The sequence below is a fragment of the Ostrea edulis genome, chromosome 7 (assembly GCF_947568905.1).
Source record: "Ostrea edulis chromosome 7, xbOstEdul1.1, whole genome shotgun sequence".
In the NCBI taxonomy this organism is placed as follows: Eukaryota; Metazoa; Mollusca; class Bivalvia; order Ostreida; family Ostreidae; genus Ostrea; species Ostrea edulis.
The window spans coordinates 48,040,281-48,062,599 of NC_079170.1; the positions used below are offsets into that span (position 1 = coordinate 48,040,281).

At 34.0% G+C, this 22,319-nt stretch overlaps 1 protein-coding gene across 2 annotated transcripts; it reads right to left on the minus strand.

Annotated features, from left to right (window-relative positions):
• Positions 1 to 1,689: 1,689 nt before the first annotated feature.
• On the minus strand, positions 1,690 to 16,665 carry LOC125653700 (uncharacterized). Of its 2 annotated transcripts, XM_056144599.1 has the most exons (6): positions 16,362 to 16,665; positions 13,716 to 13,902; positions 12,910 to 13,137; positions 11,875 to 11,939; positions 7,640 to 7,789; positions 1,690 to 5,922 (listed from the first exon to the last, which is right to left on the minus strand). In XM_056144599.1, the coding sequence occupies exons 3-6, from the start codon at positions 13,002 to 13,004 to the stop codon at positions 5,195 to 5,197; spliced, it is 1,038 nt and encodes a 345-aa protein (XP_056000574.1). In that variant the 5' UTR covers positions 13,005 to 13,137; positions 13,716 to 13,902; positions 16,362 to 16,665; the 3' UTR covers positions 1,690 to 5,194. The 2 variants fall into 2 exon arrangements, with proteins under 2 accessions (XP_056000574.1, XP_056000573.1); XM_056144598.1 differs by lacking the exon at positions 16,362 to 16,665 and having other exon boundaries at positions 13,716 to 15,053.
• Positions 16,666 to 22,319: the final 5,654 nt, after the last annotated feature.

Consider the following 22,319-nt stretch of genomic DNA (forward strand, 5'->3'; position numbering starts at 1 on the left):
CCCGCGCAGAATTTCTAGACTTACATTACATTGTGTGGTGCATTTCAAAGTATAGATAGCAGTGGTAAAGGGGATGGATTCTAGTAAAATATTGATTGTATCTTGTTTAACGTCTCTCTCCAAAAATTTTCACTCATATGGAGACCTGTGAAGGGTTGTACTCTGCACTTACGGCCATTGAGTAGAAAGGGTTCTTTAGCGAGGGTTCTTTAGCATGCCACACCTACTGTTACACGGGACATCCGTTTTTAAGGTCACCTCCAAAGACCCATAACATTCACACCTGATGCCGAGCGTTTGGCGATGGAACTGGCACTACTTGTTTTAACGACTTAGGTCTGTCGAAACTGGGATTCGAACCCCGGCCTTCCGCATGCGTGGCGGGCGCTCTAACCTCTAGGTCACCGCGGCGGTGTTCTAGTAAAAGGAAAATGGAATGTACTTCATATGAGAGTAATTAGAGTTATATTCCCTTGAGGTCAATATTTGCGATCAGATTGGTTATTCTTTTACTGATTCTTGTTAACTTAAAATGCTATTAGTAAATCTTGTAAATCCGGCTTTCTTCTCTATTCACATGCGGGTTTTTCAGTGGGCGTGGTTAGGCATTTTAATTACTCATTGTGCAAAAGACAGTAGCTATCGTACGACAAGCAAGAGCTTTAAGGAGTTGGGCTGGACTTGTCATGCAAATGAGAATTCTATACAATTGTCCTAATTAACGTTTTTCAAAATCTCACTTTTATGCAATGGCAAATAAAACTTCAAATTATTCATCCTTGATTACAGATGGCGCATGATCCGGTAACGTCCAAGGCGTTTCTAACCTCAAGTTTAAGAGAGCGTCGGAAGGACATGTTTAGATTAGAAAGTTGTTGAATATTTAGTAACGATGGCGGATTACGGTTCGTAGGACCTCATTGTGCTTAGAGACGAACTTAGAAAACACATTGCAAGACTCTCTGAGCGGAAAGGAAAGCACGTTGAGAGTTTCAGCTGTAACCGAATTTTCTCTGTCACATCGATTAAATAAAGACAGTAAATACACATTGAACGTTTTTCATTATAAACTACTTCGTGGTGAAGTTTACATAAACAGTAATTTAGGTTGAATATATAATATACAATACATTATAATTCTTTATAAGTTGTTATATTGCATATGTTTAAAACAATAAGATGCCTCTCTCTCTCTCTCTCTCTCTCTCTCTCTCTCTCTCTCTCTCTCTCTCTCTCTCTCTCTGATTAAGAATATCAATTATTAAATATACCCATATATATCTGAAATTCTATCATTAAGCTGTTAAAATGTGTAGTAATAGTGAATGTATATGTATAACTTCTCTTTATGAAATAAAATTCATGATAGAGAAGGCACATGTATACAGAGTACATGATATATCATACTACATTAAACATTTTATTTGCGTGTTTTAACTTATATCACTTACGTGATGACGTCACGATAGGTAAACAGTTTGCGATTAACTTTTTTTTATTAGTCCATAGGGCAAGCGAGAGCATAATAATTGGCAGGTCTTTCAACTTCTAAATTCACGTCTTCATCCATATACTATGATTGATATACTATGAGTTGGCTGTACTCTGCGTGAAAACATGACTGTATCGCATATAGGAATGGTTGTATCCAAATGACGTTTGTCCATGGTGCTACAGGAAACTGATGTAGGCCTACATACATGTAATTTGACCCGTGTTTACTTTCATGTATAAGGATTTATCATGTTTATATGTACCATGACAGTTCATGATATGAATGATTTAATACTAAAATACATCACTTAACAAATGTAGTACACTTTTCAATTTGAAGGTCAATTTGAATGTTCATACTTCAGATTGAAATCGAAGTTACAAGTGAATATTGAAAAACGTAATGCAATGATTTTTTAAAATAAAAACGACAATGAACAATAGGCCTATGTGTGGCTTTTATTATAAACACAACATTGTATATATGATAGCGAAATTTGTAATTTACTTCACTTGGATAAATTTATAGCTTTATGAATTTGCATTTAATTTTGATAAAAGTAGATATGATTCAAATTTTATTTCTAAAAAATTCAGAAATATCTTAATCTCTTGAGATGCATTTTTTTTCTGGTTTGCGTCAACTGTTAAAATAGGCTAGGACTAGTATTCGTTTCTTTGGCGTATTGGACTGTACTTCCATGGGTCAGTTGATAAACATGACATAACAACATAGCTATGATAATGCAAACTTTGATTAAGTTATGAAAGTTTGACAATTTCATCTCATACTTGGATTAATTTCATACGTATTGACTCTTGAAGAATCCAGACTCGTTTTCCCTGAAATTCAAACAACATTTTACAACACTTTTTGAATTATAACAAAATTAACAATGAAAGTAAAGTGTTGACATCAATTTACAATCCAGTCATCAAAAACGAAAGCAAGACCTAAGAATATTCACTGCCTTACAGTTACAGTCTGATTATAGCCACCCCTCCATTACAGTCGTGTCGTCGTACCGAGTGACGGTGTAAGAGGGGTTCTATTAGCAATCGCGTTCATTCATATTTTGACGATCTTGGTTAACTCTAAAATTAATTTTTAAATGACATCTGAAATGTATTTTTGTACCATACTTGGTTTATATATTGAGGACTCAAATTTCCCCTGTTCGATTATAGATCTAGTCTAGAAAGAGTGGGGGGGTCATAGAATTATAAGATCATTGATGACTGTATCACTAAGGATAGATAAAATTTCAGCATAAAACATTCATGCAGAATATTACGATCTACAAAGCAAATGTTTAATTCCCTGTAAATACTTTCTGCAACAAAGTCGTCATCTGATATCTGTGAAGTCGGACTGAACTGAAGACTGAAGTTTATAGCGCACGACGCTGAGTGGAACTTAAAACGATCGTTGTCGCTGTCACATTTGATGACAATGAACCAATTGAATTTTTTAAAAGCTTCATATCTCGGGCATTCTACCCCCACTCCCTATTTGCACAACAAAAACCTTACACTCTCTTATAAATCTTATGTACACCGGAAGTCAACAAGGGCGTAAACGAGTCTTGCGCCACCTATGTTTGAAATAGTGGAAACAACTGACAAATATTCGCAAATTGAAACATTGGGTGAACACAAGCTTAAATAGAATAATTCATGAACGCGAAGTATTTTGCTTGTTTGTTTTACTTTCCATAGCCTTTTTTCCCATAGCCATTTTATGATGTACTGCATACTTATATTGAAGGCGAAAACGTTTTAACATTCATATTTAAATTACAAATGTGTTTTTATTCATCTGTCATTATTTTGTCGCAATATGTAGTAACTTTCAATGAAATTGTGAGAGAGAAAAATTTGCATGCATTCACTCAAATGGAAGATCAGATCATTTCTTCGTCTTTTCTGTTTTATACGAAAGGCGAAGATAACGAACAGTGATCAACCTCATATATATAAGTGAATAAAACAAAAATGGCATGTATGTTTGAAAATGTTTTTTATTACCAGTAATTGAATGACAAAATGTTGTACATTGTATAGAAATGGATTAGTGATGACTAAAGACAGTGCAAAAGATACTATTAGACTAAAAATCACAAATAATGAACAGTGATCAATCTCACAAATACCACAAAGAATACAAAATTAAGAGTAGAGCTAACATAGACCCTTGGACATACCAGAGGTGGGATCGGGTGTTTCGGAGGAGTACAATATAAGTATCCTCTGTTGATCGGTCACACCCGCCGTGAGCCCCATATTTTGATCAAATAAATCCGTAGTCAACATCAATATGCATAGAACATTACAATTGATATGAAATATGTCAGACAGGATTCGACCCAATGACGTATTTGCAAATTAAATCCATATACGTACCATAAAATTTGCGAAATGCTGACTTTAAACGAAACTGTTAAAATCCCTGTAACATCAACTTATTTGTTAGGAAGCTGCATATCATATATAAAATATTTCACAGCCTTACCCCGTTTACATAAAATATTCCGCCTATCAAAATCTCCGTAGTGAATGGACTTTCATGTTATGAATATAATTAGAAAACCAACATATTTGATTTTAAAAAAAACAGGCAATATTTTAAAATATTTCATTATACTTCGCCATTGATCACTTAGGTCATTTGACAGAATACTAACGTGACATCAAGTCTGTGATTTCGAGGAGTACATATGTTTCAGGTAAGCAAACTGTCAATAAACAGATCTATACATTTGGTATCTATGTCTACTTACAGTATTCCTACTGAGGCAAATGTCCTCCACACCATAAAACCAAAAAAGTTGTTACATCAGGAGAAATTTGTAAAATTATTGTAATTTTTAATATTGCTGAAAATACATATTCATATTCACAATTTTCCCCAAAGAATATAAGAAAAACAATTCTGGTAATTTGCAGCTTGTCTTTGCTGTACATTTAAATGAAAAGATAAGAAAGAATACCATTGTGTGAATTTGTCATTTGTTGAAATAACAAATGACTACTACATGTAACTAAAATTGCATATTACATAATCATGCATAACAATGAATTGGCTGGGCTTACATCAGCTAATTGACAAATACCTACACATTGACTAGATAGTGTTTAAAACAGGCGGACTAGTCACGTGGCATAATCAGCCCAGCCAATAAAACAGGTACAAATGCTAAAATACACTAACAATATTTTCCTCCATTTTTGCATTGTTATCAAATTTTTACTTTAAGATTCAATTATGAAAACATTACCCAAAAGTTGAAATTATTCAAAACGTTGTTTTTGGTGCATTTCATGCATTAATGGCCGATTCACATTATTGTTTGATCAAATAATACAAAATCCATTTCCTAAAGTCTATTATAAGGTAATTGGATACCCAAAATTTTGGATGCATTTAATGAATTTGGACTTTGCTGTGTTGTTGAGTTTACAAGTAATATTGGTGAATAATGCAAAAATAAAGGCGAATTCGTGTGAGCATTTTGTGGTAAATATGTTTTTTTAGCTATATTAAATATTGACAATACTTTTACAAAATCCTATAGCAAATCATTTTGGTACATTCTATATGTCCTTGAATGTAGGAGTTCAACAACAGGACATATTTACCATAATTGACACATGAATTTATCACGGAAAGCACATTTGTACATTAATCTACAATGTAACATTACAGATAGGTCGATTCAGTTTTATCATTAATATAAACATTATCAATAAATAAGAATTCAAACTCTTGATTACAAGTCTCGAAACTGGCACCTGCTATTGTGCCTAACTCTATGTTGCTTCGTAACTTACCATACTGAACAATTCCTGGCTTGTTTTCCTGTTTGGTATTTTTCATGGCGTTTTCCAAAATAGTATTTTGTTCATGTTCAATGGCACTTTTATTAATTACACATCTTGCTTTTGTGGGTTCATTTCTTATATCTCCCTCTAGATCTCTTTCACACATGATCCCTTCATCTGAATGATCATTAAAGAGAGTTTTCTCTTTACGCAAAGTGTTCTTCGCATTTTTTTCACAATCATCGTCAGCTATCTTTGTTTGTGATGTATGACCATTTCTAATCAAATCAGTCGAACGTAATTTGATATTATCGTTAAGAAAATTTACGTCAATAGTGACGTCATTGATTTCTGTGTAAACATTGTCTCCTTCTAGAATAATACACGGTTTTTCATTTATCGCACTATAGCGAGGAATTTGGCGATATCTACAGATTTCCTTTATGATTATTAATATCAGCACTATGCATATCAATGTTCCAGGGGCTATTATTATCGAATCAAAACTCTTCCTACTGTTTTCTTCTTGCATTCCATTTTCTTTAACTGTTGATGTTGACTTTGGGGATGTTAAATCATTCATAAGTAATGCTTCAGTTGTCGACTCTAAAACACATTTCTTTTACTTAATTTGAAGGTATAGGTGTACATGTTTGACAATTCCCAAAAGTTGTTAGAAATCGTTATTGTGCAACAGAACACCTGAACATGTAACATATGTTTATTTTAAAGGGTTATATGATATCTTATTTCATTTTAATGGCATCCTTAAAACATAAAAATTTACACGCTCCATAGAATGTCAAAATCTTATTCTATTTCAGATTAAAGACAGTGTGCAAGACAATTTCATATAACTCGTAGTTCATATTTACGGTCATTTGCAGTACATGACATAAAAAGGTGTAGATAACGAACAGTGATCAATCTCATAACTCCTATAAAGAATACAAAAGTTACGCAATTTTCCAATTTCGCAAATCTAGATAAATTGCTATGTTTTGTTAACTTTTGTCTTTATGACACATAGAACGCAACGTTACCATTTTCACCATTTTAGTGTAATGGAAATGTAATTTTGTGGTAAAAACACACAGTTTCTTCAAAGCTGTGCTCGATATCTTCTGGAGGAAACATTGCGTCGACAAATAATCATTTAATGTCAAATTGCCAAAAATAGCGGACATAATTAAGTTTTATTTTGTGATGCAGTATTTCGAATAAACATTATTTTGATTTAACACCTCAGTTCCATCGGAATACATGTAGTAGCATAAAAGATAATCTTTATTTGGTGGACAAATACAACTCTTACCATATGTAGTTCTTTTAATCATGAAATAATGCTTGAATTTTCGGTTTGCTTGTGTAGAAATAATTTATCGTAAATGGAAAACAGACTCCGCAGGGATTCGGGTTAGAATAGGTACTCCGTTTCCCATGCTTTTCGTAGGAGGCGACTAAAAATGGCTACATGACATGGCTTCGTCATTAAACGACATCACTTGAAGCTGTGAATGTTCGGGTCGTATGGAACTCTAATGAATATCTGAAGGTATATTTGGACACAAATATAGCAGGAAAATATGTTACGAAATTTTCTATATTGAATTGATGAGGCGGCAATGCAACAATATAAGGCCTCAATCGTGCGTCTTTTTGTGCGCTTTAGATCAAAGGTTTTTATAAGTGCTCTCTGATCTGTCTCAATATTTTGTCAGAGAGCTACAGTTCTGCAGCTACCTAAACTGGTGACGTCTCTACATAGCGAAAAATTCTCGAATGTGACGTAAAACAACAAACTCACAAACAAAACATTTTATCATGAATGTATCCAATATATCCAATCTTATTTTTTGCATTCTAGGGTAATTGAATCTTTATAATCTTATTTATGTTGAGACTTGATACAATCAAAGTACCTTCACTTTCCTATACAACGTATATTTATGTCACTGGCCTTAGAAAAATATCAGGTATTTAGAGATATTGTTTTAGTTTTATTTTAAATGACCATTTTCCATTAAATATACGAGGAATTGACATTTTTATGTACCTATAATGATTCAAAACGTGTAAAAATCCTATGATCTGGATACTTTTATCTATATTGTGTCTATTCATTGCCCAAGTTAATTATCCATGAATAATTCTTATTTTAGATATACATGTAATTTTTGCAATTATCTCTTCAATTAATTAACCATTTCCAAATAATTATATATAACCCATGTTACTATTACTATCCCTAGATAAAAATGTAACGCAAATGAAACATTTCATGCGTGTATGAAGTTACAATGTTCTTTTGTTAAATTCTTACCTCTATGTGCAGACCAAGTAGTTGGCGGACATCCGTATTGGTGGTTACACTCAGAGATTGGACAAGTGCACCAAAATCCACAGCGCCATCCGTATCGCGGGTAAGGACATTCACTGGTACAATTATAACCGTAAAATCCAGGGACACATTCTACATTTAATAAAATAAACAAGAGGACATTGGGTCACATCGTTCACCTAAGCAGCACTTCCTAGCAATAAACAAGCTTGAGCAAACCTATCATTATACAAGCAGCTTGGTTCAGAAAAAAACTTTTTAAAAGTAACGACTAGACATTCATTGATTATCAAACTCGATTATTAAACTTGACTACACATTCATTAAATATCATATTGCCCTTGTAGACGGGTATGGTCTTTCATATTAACAAATTTCATCTAAGGATACTTTATGCCTTTTAGTTTGGTTCCCTTCACATGTAAAACTTTGATCCCCTATTGTGGTCCGATCCTAATCCCAGGGGTCTTGATTTTTACAAACTTAAATCTCCGTTTTGTCTAAAAGCTTTCCTATACATTTCAGCTTTTCTGGCCCAATGGTTCTTGGGAAGAAGATTTTAAATGATCCCACTATATTTTTGCATTTTGTTAATTATCTCCCCTTTGAAGGGGGCATGGCCCTTCATTTCAACAAACTTGAATCTCATTTACATAGAGATGATTTGTGTCTAGTTTGATTGAAATTGGTTCATATCAGCATGTAAAACTTTAATCCCCTAATGTGGCTATGATCTGAATAAATTTGAATCTACTCTATACCATTATGCTCTCATTCAAATATTTTCTCTTATAGCAAGGTGGTTCTTCAGAAAGAGATTTTTAAAGATTTTTCCTATATATTCACATGTAAATCTTTGATCCCCTATTGTGGCCCCAACATACCCCCGGGGTCCTGATTTTTACAATTTTGAATTTCCACTATGTCAGAAAGTTTTCGTGGATATTTTGGCTTTTCTTACCCAGTGTTTCTTGGGAAGAGTTTTATATGAACCCAACCTACTTTTGCATCTTTGTGACTATCTCCCCTTTGAAAAAGCCATAACCCTGCATTTGAACACACGTGAATTGTCTTCATCTATAAATGATTTGTATCAAGTTTGATTGAAATTGGTCCTGTGATTCTGGAAAAAATGTTCCTTTATATTTGCATGTAAACTTTTGATCCCCTATTGTGGCCCCAACATACCTCCGGAGGCCATGATTTTTACAAACTTTAATCTCCACTATGTCAGAAAGCTTTCCTGTACATTTCATCTTTTTTGGTCCAGTGAATCCGAAGATTTTTAAATGACCCCATCCTTTTTTGCATTTTTGTGATTATTTTCCTTTGAAGACGTCATGACCCTTCATTTCAGTAAACTTGAATTCACTTTACCCAAGGATGCTTTGTGCCAAGTTATAGTTGAAATTGCCCCAGTGGTTCTGGAGAAGAAGGTGAAAATGTGAAAGTTTACGACGATGACAACGACGCTTAAAGAGGTTCGCACCTGACATTTGGAGTAATGTCATTTTTTTAGGAAGTGTATTTTTTATTTCTACATTGAAGGAGAATTAGGAAATTAAAAAGAAAAATTGGGGTCGCAACACTTGTTATTGAGCTATAGTGTTCTAAACATGACCTTTGTGCACTTAAAATTTATTCAATCAAACTTGATTTTTCTGTTAGTGTCAACACAACATAAGCAATACAAATCAATCATTACATAAAATAGATGCATAATCATGTCCTCTAACACTTCAGGTGAAAAAAGAAATTAATACTAGTAAATAAAATAAATAATGACCTTTTTGCACTTGATATTCGAAAAACTTCATGATATCGAAACTGAGAGTTTAAAAGGACATATTAGGAGTAATGTCAATTTCTAAAATTTTACATACTTTTCAAGGTCAAGTTTTCCAGTTTAAAATGCAACTAAAAAACGTGGGAGTTGGAGATCAATTCTTTTGAATTATTGGCGAAAATACTGAATTTTTATACAAAATTTCAAGTAAATTAATTAAAACTTTTTAAAGAATCGGTGTTCTGTTTGAAAAAAATATATCAACCAAGTTAATAAATTACAACATTTGAACTAGTTCCAAGTCTCAACTACCTGTATCATGAATTATAAAACTGAAATACACGTATAGGGTTCTAAAAATAGACGATAAATTGGATGAAACAGAAACTGTAATATCATGCAGAGTTAGACATTTTTGATTAGTGAATCCTTAAGCCACAAAATATAGTCCCTGTCAAACCCTTTCAAAATTTGAATTGACACAAAAAATGTCAACTGGTCCAAGTGGAAAGGGTTCAGTAATAGATGTGTAATATATTTGCACCAATGGGATCAGTATTGAACTAGTGAATACTTAGTTGTAGCATCCTGCGCAGTTGTACTCAAAAGCTCAGGAGCTAACTTCCTGAAAGAACACATGTCATGTTTTCAAAGTATACAAAATTACATGCATTTTGTCTTCTTTATGCTTATAGTAATTAATTCTAATACTTCGCTCGCCCAAATTTTGCGATAATTAACCACAATACAGACTTAAATCTAAGCCCCGATTTCAAAAAAGTCTATTTAAATAGATAGGTAGTCACGTGGTTCAGTGACGTCACATGCGCCCTTGGATTGTGAAAGTACTGCGAGATATTATTAAAAACTCAGCTTCTAGGGGCCTAATTTATTCACCATGGGCAACATTTAAATCGATGTTGACAAATTTCCCGAGTTTTATATGTTTTCGCCACTAGTGCATACAAATAGCGATGTAAATGCCCAAATATAGCGAGGAAAGCGAGTATGAAATCGGCAACATTGCGAGTAAATAATGTTTATATGGGTCGCTGTCTACAAACTGTTTGGGGATGTTATTCCTTTATACATCTGTAATTGGCACTGTTTTTCTAAAATAAACAGTGCAGTCATTATTTAATTTTGGATTAGACAAATTATGATACGTTACATTGTTGACAACTAGACCCTAGGCCAAGCTACTGTCACGGGTGCATTTCAGAAAGAAAGAAAAAGAAAAACACCACACAAATCCATAAAAATAGTCAAATTTAAAGTGGAAATCACGTTATCTTATTTTGATAAAGCAATCTTATTATCAGTTTTGAATTGTGATCAGCACGTCGTTAGGAAGTGGGAGCACGGCGTTATATTGACGCACTCTTGAAATATTTTACGAGTTCAACGAGGAAATAATTTTATAATTTTATAATTCACTTTAAAGTTAGCAGATAAAATATTCTATTACCTATATAATCAAAAGTTCAATTATTTTGTATCATTAACATTTTTGTAAATTTGATCTACCAGTTGGTAGAAACTCGCAAGTTACATGGTATAATTATGTTGTTACAAGGTGAGGGTCAATTGATCCGAGTGTGTATAGAATGTATGCTATAGGCCTACCAGTGTTTATAGCTTCGATATACCCATGTTCTCGCAGTTTATTAGGGTCTCTGTCCAAGCGGTTTTTGAAAAGGAAACTGGGTTTTTGTTTTTAAGGTAAAGTTCTTGCTCCAACAAAAAATATCCACGTCTCTCTTCTCGCACGTTCCTTCGAAAAATTTAAAAATACTCAGTCTAAATCCTTTCTGTCGACAACTAGTACACCCGAGCACGGCACAAAACATTTTCATGCAATTTTATTTACAAGCCGTTAACGTGATAATTGGTTTTTTGTCGATTAAATCTGATCTGTTTATGAAATGGCTAATAGATGTTTTCAAACCCGAAGGCGCATATGACGTCACACACAATGGCGCGTAAAATAGCAAAAGTAAATATGCATATCGCAAGATTTGAATTTCATCGCTTTCAAACTCGAAAACTACGCAAAATATTTCATTTAAAACACATTTAAGGTACTTTTAGGCATGAAAAGAATTGATTTTGCTGAAAAAATGAGAAAGTTTAGAAACATGCGTTGTGTCCTTTAAGAAGAACAACGGAAAGTTTTAATCAGAAAAGCTCACTTGAATCTTTGGTTCAGGTGAGCTAAAAAGTGAAGTATGACATGCATGACATACTGTAGACTTCTTCGTGTTCGATGAAAGGGTGAAGATGACAAACAGTGATGAATCTCAAAACTCATATAAAGAATTTGGACATACCAAAGCTGGAATCAGGTGAATAGGAGGATTAAGCATCCCCTGTCGACCAGTCACATCCGCCTATATTTCTTCCATGTAAACGTTGAATAATTTGAACGTACCTTGACAGATATTGTTGACTCTGAAGTAATTCCTACAACATTCTGTTTCGTCTTCTGTAATGTTTCTAACGTAGAAAGAAAATCCAGTCGAGCATTAAAAAGCATTATGACTTTCATTCTGTAATGCGTTTAGTTTTGTCTGCACATTTGCCTATGTCATATGTAAGTATAATGCCCTGCTTGGACCATGATCAAATATACATGTGCACGAACAATCGTTGGGACTTCGTAAAATTTGATCATATGACAATTATCTATTATCAGGCGCATATAATAGGGGAAGGGGAGCTCTCGCTTTTTTATAATGATCAATATCCGTTATTTTCATATGCAAAAAATGATATAGGGGGAGGGGGTTCCCCCTTAACTATTTCGAGCTGTGAACAAGAAAAATTTCAGCTTGGAAGTGAAGAATTTAACCCATGTTTCGAAGTATGAACGCCCTCCAATTTACTTCAAATTTCCCCACAATTTAGATCTTAAAGATTGGGCCTTTTTGTACAAATATCGTGCCACGTAATTGATACGATCATGTGATGCTAACAACAGTAAAATGAACTCCTCTCTGGCATAAAAACACCAATAATAAACTCTTCTTACTAATCAATCTCTACATAGTGGCATGAATTGAGTGACATAATACCTTGCATATATGAAGTGTTCTTTTTCGTGACTAAATTCATATTTCGGGTATCCTCATCATTCCTGTGCAATGTAATACGTACAAACAGCAGAACTGTAACTCTCTGTACACCAGCAATCTCATCAAAATCAGCTCCTCGATCCGCTCCTCTTTTTTAAATGCCGCTACACGTGACAACATAAAAATAAAGGAGCGGATCGAGGAGCTGATTTGAATCAGATTGTGTACTCCTGTTACTATCTGTAGAAGAAAATTGGGTTAAACCACATTTGTTCCCAGAGATATAACAATTCCGCAGTTACTATCACGATAAATTAAGAGGTAAGCAATGAGAATACCTTGTGAAACGTCTTTATTTTGATAACCTCTGTCATGGTATTTTAACTACTTACCCTTTTGAACATCCATTTGCATAAGCTTTTCCAGAAAATAAAGCTGCAACATAGCAAGCAAAGACGGCATGATTATGAAACATTGTGCTGCACATTTAACAATCATGAAATGCGATATCCAATCTTCTGTGATCGTTTTTACGTCTCTCAAAGTGTCCTCATGCAGTTGAAAGCAGGACGGAATCCACGAATGCTTCAGTCTCTTAGATCCACCAAATTCTGTTTAGACTACAATAATTTATCATAGATATTCTACAAAAAAGTTAAAGATAACTAATAATGATCAATCTCATTAATCCTATAAATAACACAAAAGAGTACAAAATTAAAGCAGGGCAAACACGGAGTAACGTCAAAATATTACTATTTGAGTTGTTTAGATTAGAACATTCGTAGCAATCCCTTCAAGGACGTCCCGAGTTCGAATCCCAATTTTGTCGACACTTTTCCATCGTACCTGACATTCTACCCAATAACCCCCTAGGCATATAGCATCGTTTTTCAAAGGCGGGGAGGCAGCCAGGGGAGATGGTAGCTTAACTAAAATTCTTGACAAAACAAAAACACGAACACTATGTCATTTTCACAAAACTTTAAAATCCTAAATCAGGCAGGGATATTCAAGATTCATACCTTCAAAACTTACATTCTTCCTATTAACAAAAAATAGTTCGTGGGGGGTTACCAATTATATCTTTAATAACGAAAAATAAACGTCAAAAAGGAGGCATATTTATCTGATTCTCTGTGCCTGCCCACAAGTGGTTATCATAATCCATATAGTTGAAGTTTTCAGAATGGCAAACCTGATTTAAAGGGTTTCCATATTTGTTCGGGAAAAGGAGAAGAGTGCATGAGGTTGAGTACATCTACAAGGTTGGTATAGCATCCTCAGGATTCACGAAAGGACCCCGATTGGAGTCCAGGTCCGGTCGATACTTTTCCTTTCAGTCAGAATATGTATTCAGTATAATTATCATAGGTGTCTTCTACCTACACGTAACATGGATAACAATCGTTAGCTTTTGTCTAATTTTCGCTGGGTTTTTTTTTCTTGTTTACTTTTCTTTGCTTTTTGTTTGGTTGATTTTTTTTCTTTTGTTAATTTTTGTTGTTTCCTCTCTCTCTCTCTCTCTCTCTCTCTCTCTCTCTCTCTCTCTCTCTCTCTCTCTCTCTCTCTCTCTCTCTTATCATTATATTAAGTTAATTAGGTTATTGTTATGTGTTTTAGTTTGCTTTTTTGGGAGGGGGTGTTTGTTTGTGGGGTTCTTTTTATTTGGGTGTGGTGTTTGGTTTTTTTTTTATTATACATGTGTATGTATTATGTTTTTATACTGCATATATACCTCCTTATATGAATTTAAGCGTCAAGATTTTCACTCAGAAATAGTAATTCCCATATGCGATTGCAACCATTTTTATATGTATCATACGTTACCCAATAAAATGAACATGCACGTATTACAAATATACAGTGTTGTCTTCGTATGTCACTGGCGAATCAGGTGAGTATAGAGAATACAACTACGGTCCTCTTACCTTTGTAACAGGAAAGGAAAAAATGCAACGGACCATATCGGGATTTTAACCCGGACCCCCTGAACCCTAGTTAGTACAACTGATCTATCTGGCTACCGGCGATCGAACCCATCTGACCGCCATACCTTTGAGAGAAGCACTTTCCAAAAATTAGTTTGCGTATTTTGTGACCGCTACCCCCGCCCCAAGAGAGTATTGAAATAGTGTCATTTAAGGTTCCCCTTTCCATCCATATGATGATATTCCTGTGATCCTGGCATCATACATGTTAACTAGGATCAGGAGTGACATGTGTCATTAGATCATGAACAACCTCCTCTGAAGTATCAGTATCCACTGCTTATTCGATTTATTTGTCAAATATATATAATGTTGTTTGTTACATAGCTGATTGGAGAGAGAGAGACAATTTAACTCCGATATAACATAAAAATGCAGGGTGTATATTTGTCTGTTTACAATTTATAAAATATCATCCGAAAGTTATCATGAAGATTGGTAAATGAAAACCGAGTAAATGTACAGAGTGCATCTGTAAATTACATATTACGTACTGACATCTGTGTTAGGAAGAATAAACAAGAATACACATTACAAACATTAAAGTTCTGTCAACCTTTCGTGATTTACACTGTACCATGCATTTGCTCTAACGTGTACATGTATCTATTAACGAAAATTAAAAACATCAGAAATTTCTAAAGCTGAAAATCGCCAAAATATATGAAGACGTCACCAAGACCGGTGAAGGGGTTCAAATTTAGGCCTATGCTCGGCGCTTACGGCCATTGAGCAGTGGGGTTCTTCAGCGTGCCGCACCTACTGTGGCACGGGATATCCGTTTTTAAGGTCATCTTCGAGAACCCGTGACATTCACACCTGATGTCAAGCATTTGGTGATGGCATTGTCAATACCTGTTTTAACGACTTCGGTCTGCAGCGGTCGGGATTCGAACCTCGACCTCCCGCATGCGGGGCGAACGCTCTACCTCTAGACCACTGCGGCGGTCGAACAAACAAGAGAACGAGCAAACCGTGATATGGGCACACATGGAGCGCAATTCAAGTTAATCCCATATACCTCGGGGGAATGATATCAAAAACCGTTAGAGTGCGTTCAGGATTGTAGTGGCAACACTTTGTCTGAACGAGGGAGTGATTTCGCAGAAATTGCAACATCTTATACATTCCATTTCTTTTAAAAGGGAAGGAGGGGCGTATTCCCATGAGGAACATAACATCAACACCCCCTATGTAACATCTAATTTTGAAGATTTTGTCTTTACTGAACGTATTTTCAACCTCGGAATATGAAAAACATACGTTTTCGTAACATTTTCAAAATTGAGGACGATTGGTTGTCTGCACATAAGCTTTTGATTATAAGTTCTCGACGCAAATCAGGTGGTATTCTAATAGACAATGTATCCTTTTGTGTAAACATTTGAAATGAACTCGCCTTGTCCGCTGCCAACAACTTGGTCGTCGCATAGTTAACACCCCAATTCTTCCGTTGGACGTGGTGATGCTGAGACGTTTGATATACAGTAGTGAGTTCGCTTAGAATATTTCGGGTGTTATTGCGGTTGACGTGATGGTTGGCCATTTTGCGAACTCAATTATGTCGTACTTCTGTGGTCAGTGACTGTTCCTAATAGTATCGGGTCTTTTTAAAGGAAGTCCCGGGTTATGGTGGGTGTTGGCACAATAAAGAACCCTGACTGCAATGGCCGTAAACGTCATACATACGTGTATATCAAACATTTTGAAACTTCCGCTGAAGATGGGGACGTCTTTGCATGTCAGAGTGAAACATTATCGAATAACGTGTAAATAAAAAAAAACAATTTTTGTCTCAATGGCTTTCGACTACATGCTCAATGTGTTCATCAAAACTGCAAACGATAACTTACAGTCAACAAGATCTGGTGGCAGCATCCAGTTGTAGGCAGAAAAAATATTTTTCCTAAAATATCAACAGGGACATTTGGCAAACAGTTTTAAAAAAAACACCTCGCAGCGATGTTTTTAACTTCATACAATCATCAACATCCTACAATTGATATTTTTAGAAAATTCTTTCCGTATTTTGGCATGACAATACATTCGTATTTGGTGTATATTAAATTCACATAATAATTATCCCACCTCATTATATTTTATTCTGCAGAAACGGAAATGTTATGAGGAACAATTTATAGAATTGCAATTAAATTATTCAAGCCCTTTCCGTATAAAATAGGTGATGATACATAAGTGTAGCTGTTATTATTTCCTGTTATAGTTATTAAGTTTGCATCAGTACCGAGAGTTTCGTGATCATGAGAGAGAGAGGGGGGAATCATATTCAATATATACACTATTAAACTGTTATGCATAAATTTACCACGGTTATGACAAAGATCAAAAGAATGCCGCGGTCATTATTCTATGATATACCTTTATACGTTTTAACTGATTATGAGAAAATTGATTCACATATCGCTTCATTTCGAGTTTTGCTGATGCAACAATAAAGTCTATGACTTATGATTCAATTTTATATCATAAAAATCAATCATTATATGTTATAAAACAAATTCATAAATTACTGAAGAACATTTGTTATTCAGTAGAAACCAATCGTCTGCATTCCGAGTGCGATACAAATGTAAACATGGCGATGGACAGACAATTTCTTCTTGAACTGCATCTAAAGCAATTGATATAATCTTTTAACATCAAACTAAATACTTGAAATATTTTTGTTTTCAAAAATAGATTCCGAGGTTATCCTGCAACATACACGAAAACGCTATCATTATTTGTTAAATCATCACATTATCTGTGGTGGTTAATCACATCACATACCCAACAAACTAGACAGTAATATTCCTTATACTTGTGTTTGAAACAAACATGAAAATATAAATTCCACATATCAAAAATACTGTCTGATAGAAACTGAAATGCACAGGGCATTGCATGTTAATTTCCATAGTTCTATCCATTAAAGTCATCGATGTACATGCAAGTAAGAAATACCTATACCTGAATTAGGAAATTAGCACATTGGAACTTGGTTATCACAGAGAAAACAGTTGGAAATATAAATATATGCGATTGAATTAATTACAGTAGGGAAAGAAGAGCATTCAAACATTACAAGGATATTGATTTTATGTTTCGCAATTTTGAAATAGATAAACCCATATATGAGCAAAAACACTGGCATTTCATAGCTCAGGATAATCATTGAAGTGTCCAGTGAAATAACCCAACAGTTTAAAGAGGTTCGCACCTGAGATTTGGAGTGATGTCAATTTTTTGGGGAAATGTATTTATGATTTCTACATTGTAAGAGATTTAGGAAATTAAATATAAAACCTGGGTTCGCAATGCTTGTTATTGAACTACAGTGTTCTAAACATGACCTCTTTTGTACTTAAAATTTACTCAAGATTTATTCAATTAAACTTGATTTGTCTGTTGGTGTCAACACAATATAAGCAACACAAATGAATTATTTCATAAAATAGATACATAATCGTCTTCTAACAATATAGATTAAAAAAAATTATTACTAGTAATGGAATTAAATAATGACCTTTTTGCACTTGAGATACGAAAAAATTCATGATCTCAAATTTGAGATTTTAAAAGGACACATTAGGAGTAATATCAATTTCTAAAATTCCACATACTTTTCAAAGTTTTGTCTTAAAATTTTAAATGGAACTAAAAAAGGGGGTGGAGATAAAAAAAAAATGAATTATTGGCGAAAATACTAAATGTTTATACAAAATTTCAAGTAAATTAATTTAAACTTTTTTAACATCGGTGTTCTTTTTGGAAACAACATATCAACCAAATTAATAAATTACTTTGATTAATAAAATAAACAATAAACTAATTTTTGAACTAGTTTCAAGTCTCAATCCTTGCATCAATATAAAACGGAAGTACATGTATAATAAAATAGAAGATATATAGGATGAAATTGTAATATCATGCATATATAGAACTTTTTTATTAATCCACTTGATCAATCCTTCCGCCACAAATCCGTCCCTGCCAAACCCTTTCAAAATTTGAATTGACACAAAACAAATTCAACTGGATAGGGTTCAGTGATTGGTGTGTAATATGTTAGCACAAATGGTATCAGTATTGAACCAGTAAATATTTCGTTGTAACATCTTGCACAGTTGTGTTCAAAATCTCAGGAGATATCTTCCTTAAAAGTGAACATGCCATTTATTACTGTGATCAAACAAATGACGTATAGTCCAAAATATACAGAATTAATTGACTGGGATAACTTAATACAAACAACCGTTTACTAATGTCTAGGTCTGCAAATGAGCAAATAAACATATAAATTACACAAATTGATATCAGCCAATATACATAAAAACTAATAATATCAAAAAAGTTACGCACAAAAAGGCTATAAAATCAATATTCTTTAATTTCTTAAACATGACACGCACCTCATCCTCATCCACCCCCAGGAAAGATACTACGATAAGGAACTCAATGACGATTGAATGAAAACCACAGAGGTGTTCCAGAGAGTGAGATGAAGGGTAAAATAAAGGAAGATGATACAGAGTGTTTGATAAAGCGCACGTGTCTGTGTTCATACCAGGGATATAAAAATCCTGTATTACATAACAACTATATGATGAACGGTATTCTCATCAGCTCGAGCATATTATGTAGGTGTAAGTTCTCTAGAATTGATTGTCTTTGAATAATTATATTGGAGTTGTAAAGTAACGAAATACATTGAACTAACCAAAGCTTTAATTCCAAGATTATGATAAAGTGTAATTTCAATATCTAAAATACTTCACATACATAATTCTAGAAATGGACATTACTATGAGGTACGTGTATAGTGGGAAGGCAATCGTATGCTATGCTATTGTGGAAGTGTGCAGTTTATGCCGTCATGTGTTTTCAAAACTGATTTTTTTTTTATTGAACTCAGTCACACTACGCTTTCTTGCGAAAGCTATTAAAAGATTAAACTATCGGGAGGAAATAGATAGAAAGGCGTTATAACGCGAAAAAAGGCATAATAACGCAAAGTGAAAAGGCGTTATAACCCGAAAAAAGGCGTTATTACGCCTTTTTAAAAGGTGATATTATGCCTACATTATATATACACCTCGCTATAATATTTAGTCACTTTCTTTGTTTAAAGAAGTAGATGGAAAATTACATACATGCAACCCCTTCTTCCCCACGTTCTGTATCACGCATTGTCTTTCGACAGTAGTAACACCCTATTTGTACATGAGTGTAAAGATAGAAAATTCAAAGCTGGAAATATAATTTCCTTTTTAAAATCTTGTCTACATCATATTTTATTAAAAGATGCATCGGATATCCATTCCGAGATAAGATTTGCATATGTATCTGCCGAGATTTTTTATCAGTTAAGGCTCAAAAGCATTAGATCTTTTATTCTTTATCCGGATAATATATGTACAATACATTTAGACTGAAATTGCTACTATTAAAACTCATTTTTATGAATTGAATTGTTATAGATTAGTCAAGTTTATAATTAACATAAATAATTACGCAGACGCCAAGTTTTTCTCCATTCCTCTTTGAAGTTGTTTTTTATCTGAGTACATCATGTTACATGCATGCACTGATTTCAGCTACTTAGTAAATCTTTTCTTCATCCATCTTCTGGGCAGCTGAATCATTTATCTTCCTTAGTAAAGATTTGAAGCTGTCTTCCCTCATGTTCAACGAAAGAGAAAAAAGGTATATGGAATGATTCGTCTATTTATATATAAACATGACTTTCAAATCGCGTAATAACGCCTTTTGGAAAAACGTTAAAACGCTTTTAAGAAAGGTGTAATAACGCCTTTTGAAAAAAAAATTATAATTTCCGAGAGGGACTTTAAACAATGTAAAACCGAACTATCATCTCTACACACGCCTTACACTAACCGGTTAAACTGTCGACCGATTTTACGACGCCTTGTCGGGATCGTTTCATGAGGTTAGAGTATTCAGGGACAAATAATCCGAGAATGAGCCAGGATATTGTTCTGAGGCATGCAGTGGAAATGCGTCTTCCTCAGTAATCGTCATGTAACACTGGTATTAAACTGATGATAGTAATGATCGTTACTATCATCTCAAGATGGCGGAAGGAAATTCCGGAAAGACCACGTTTACTTATTATATCTATTTGTATTGTTTATTTGCGAATGATATGTAGGTAAGAAATATCATACACTAGCAACAATTACGATCAGGTGTTATTTTATCTTTTATACGGCTCATATGAACAGAAAATTTGTCTTTGAAAAAACAGCGAGGATGATAGTAACGGAAATAAATGATGATAGTAACGTAAGAACTTTCGTTACTATTTAAGTTCGATGTATTGACCCCGTCGTCTCCCTGTTTTCAAAACTGGTAATGAATGAAAGTGGAATATAAGGGTGATTGAAGCAATAATTTTATTAAATTCAAAACGTTATTTATTTTTTTCGACTGCGTATCGTAGCAAAGAAGGATAACTCTAATTGATTTCAAATTCGGGTTCGGACTGCACATTATTTGTGTGCAAATACAGACTGCAAGTAATGATTGTTTTCTTCATCCACATTGTCAACAAACTCAGTCAGGTAAATACATGTACTTCTGTAGTCGTAACTTTTTAGTGAAACAATCGTAGGTGTACGTGCTACTTTCACGTTTACATCTATTTTACGAATTACGATCAGGTAGGTATAGTGAAACCACAGGCCTCTGAATTTCTATCAATAAGCCATTATATGATTGATCAGAGGGATATATATATCCCCTCTTTATATAAATTTAATGTATTTATATATAGAGGGGTTATATATATCATTCGGATCAATCATATAACGGCTTACTGATAGAAATTCAGAGGCCTGTGGTGAAACGGACAATCGGGCGATCAATCCTGCAATATTTTAATCACATAAAAAGTCATATTTATGCCTATATATTTTAATACGCCCGCTCTCAATTTTTCCTGGCTAGCGGTGTTACTTTTCAATTACAGGGATTTGACTTCTTTTCCTGTGAACAAACTTTTTTACGTCAATACTCTGCTTATATAAAAACCTTTTTTTTTTCATTATATGATTTTCAACGTCAAGATCCTGTGTTTTCGATCTATCGACGGTCTATTTTTTCTTAAACAAATGATTTGTCCTCTTCTTGGTCGAGGCAGACATCTTCAACGACGGACATCACGCTCATTTTCTCTTACTCGTCTCAAAAATGCAACCCGCGCGGCAATTTTTAACGAACTTACCGACAGTCTAAGAAAGTTAAGACAGCTCTAAGGCAGTCTTAAAATTGAAGACAAAATAGCAATCTTAAGTCTAAGTGATTTTTTTGTGATCCACTTTCAGACCAGTCTTAAGATTTAAGTGCAAATTTATTGATTCAGACAATCTTAAAGTTTAAGACAGTTTCATGATCCCGGAGCCTGATCACCAAAGACCACGAAGATATTGTCAATGAGGAACCCCAGCATATTTTTTTTTCAAGTTCAGAGTATTTGTGTGTGGAATCAGAGTAGCGTTTATCAAAGTAATTTTTTGGTTGACTGATCACTAGATAGGAATATTTTTGTTTTCCATTTTTGTTGGAGAAGCGTACTATGATGTGAATAAAGTATAGTCTTTAATTTATCGTGAGGAATGGTCGTGTAAAGAGTTGAAAAGTGATACATTTTGATGTTGTTGATTTGAGAAAAGTTTTGTGATTTCAAGTTTACTAAAAGTTCTTTAGAATTTTTTAGAATCCACATTTGATTTACACCACTTCTGGCATATGTAGTCGCACATTACGTTTGAAGTTTCTCCTTCACAACT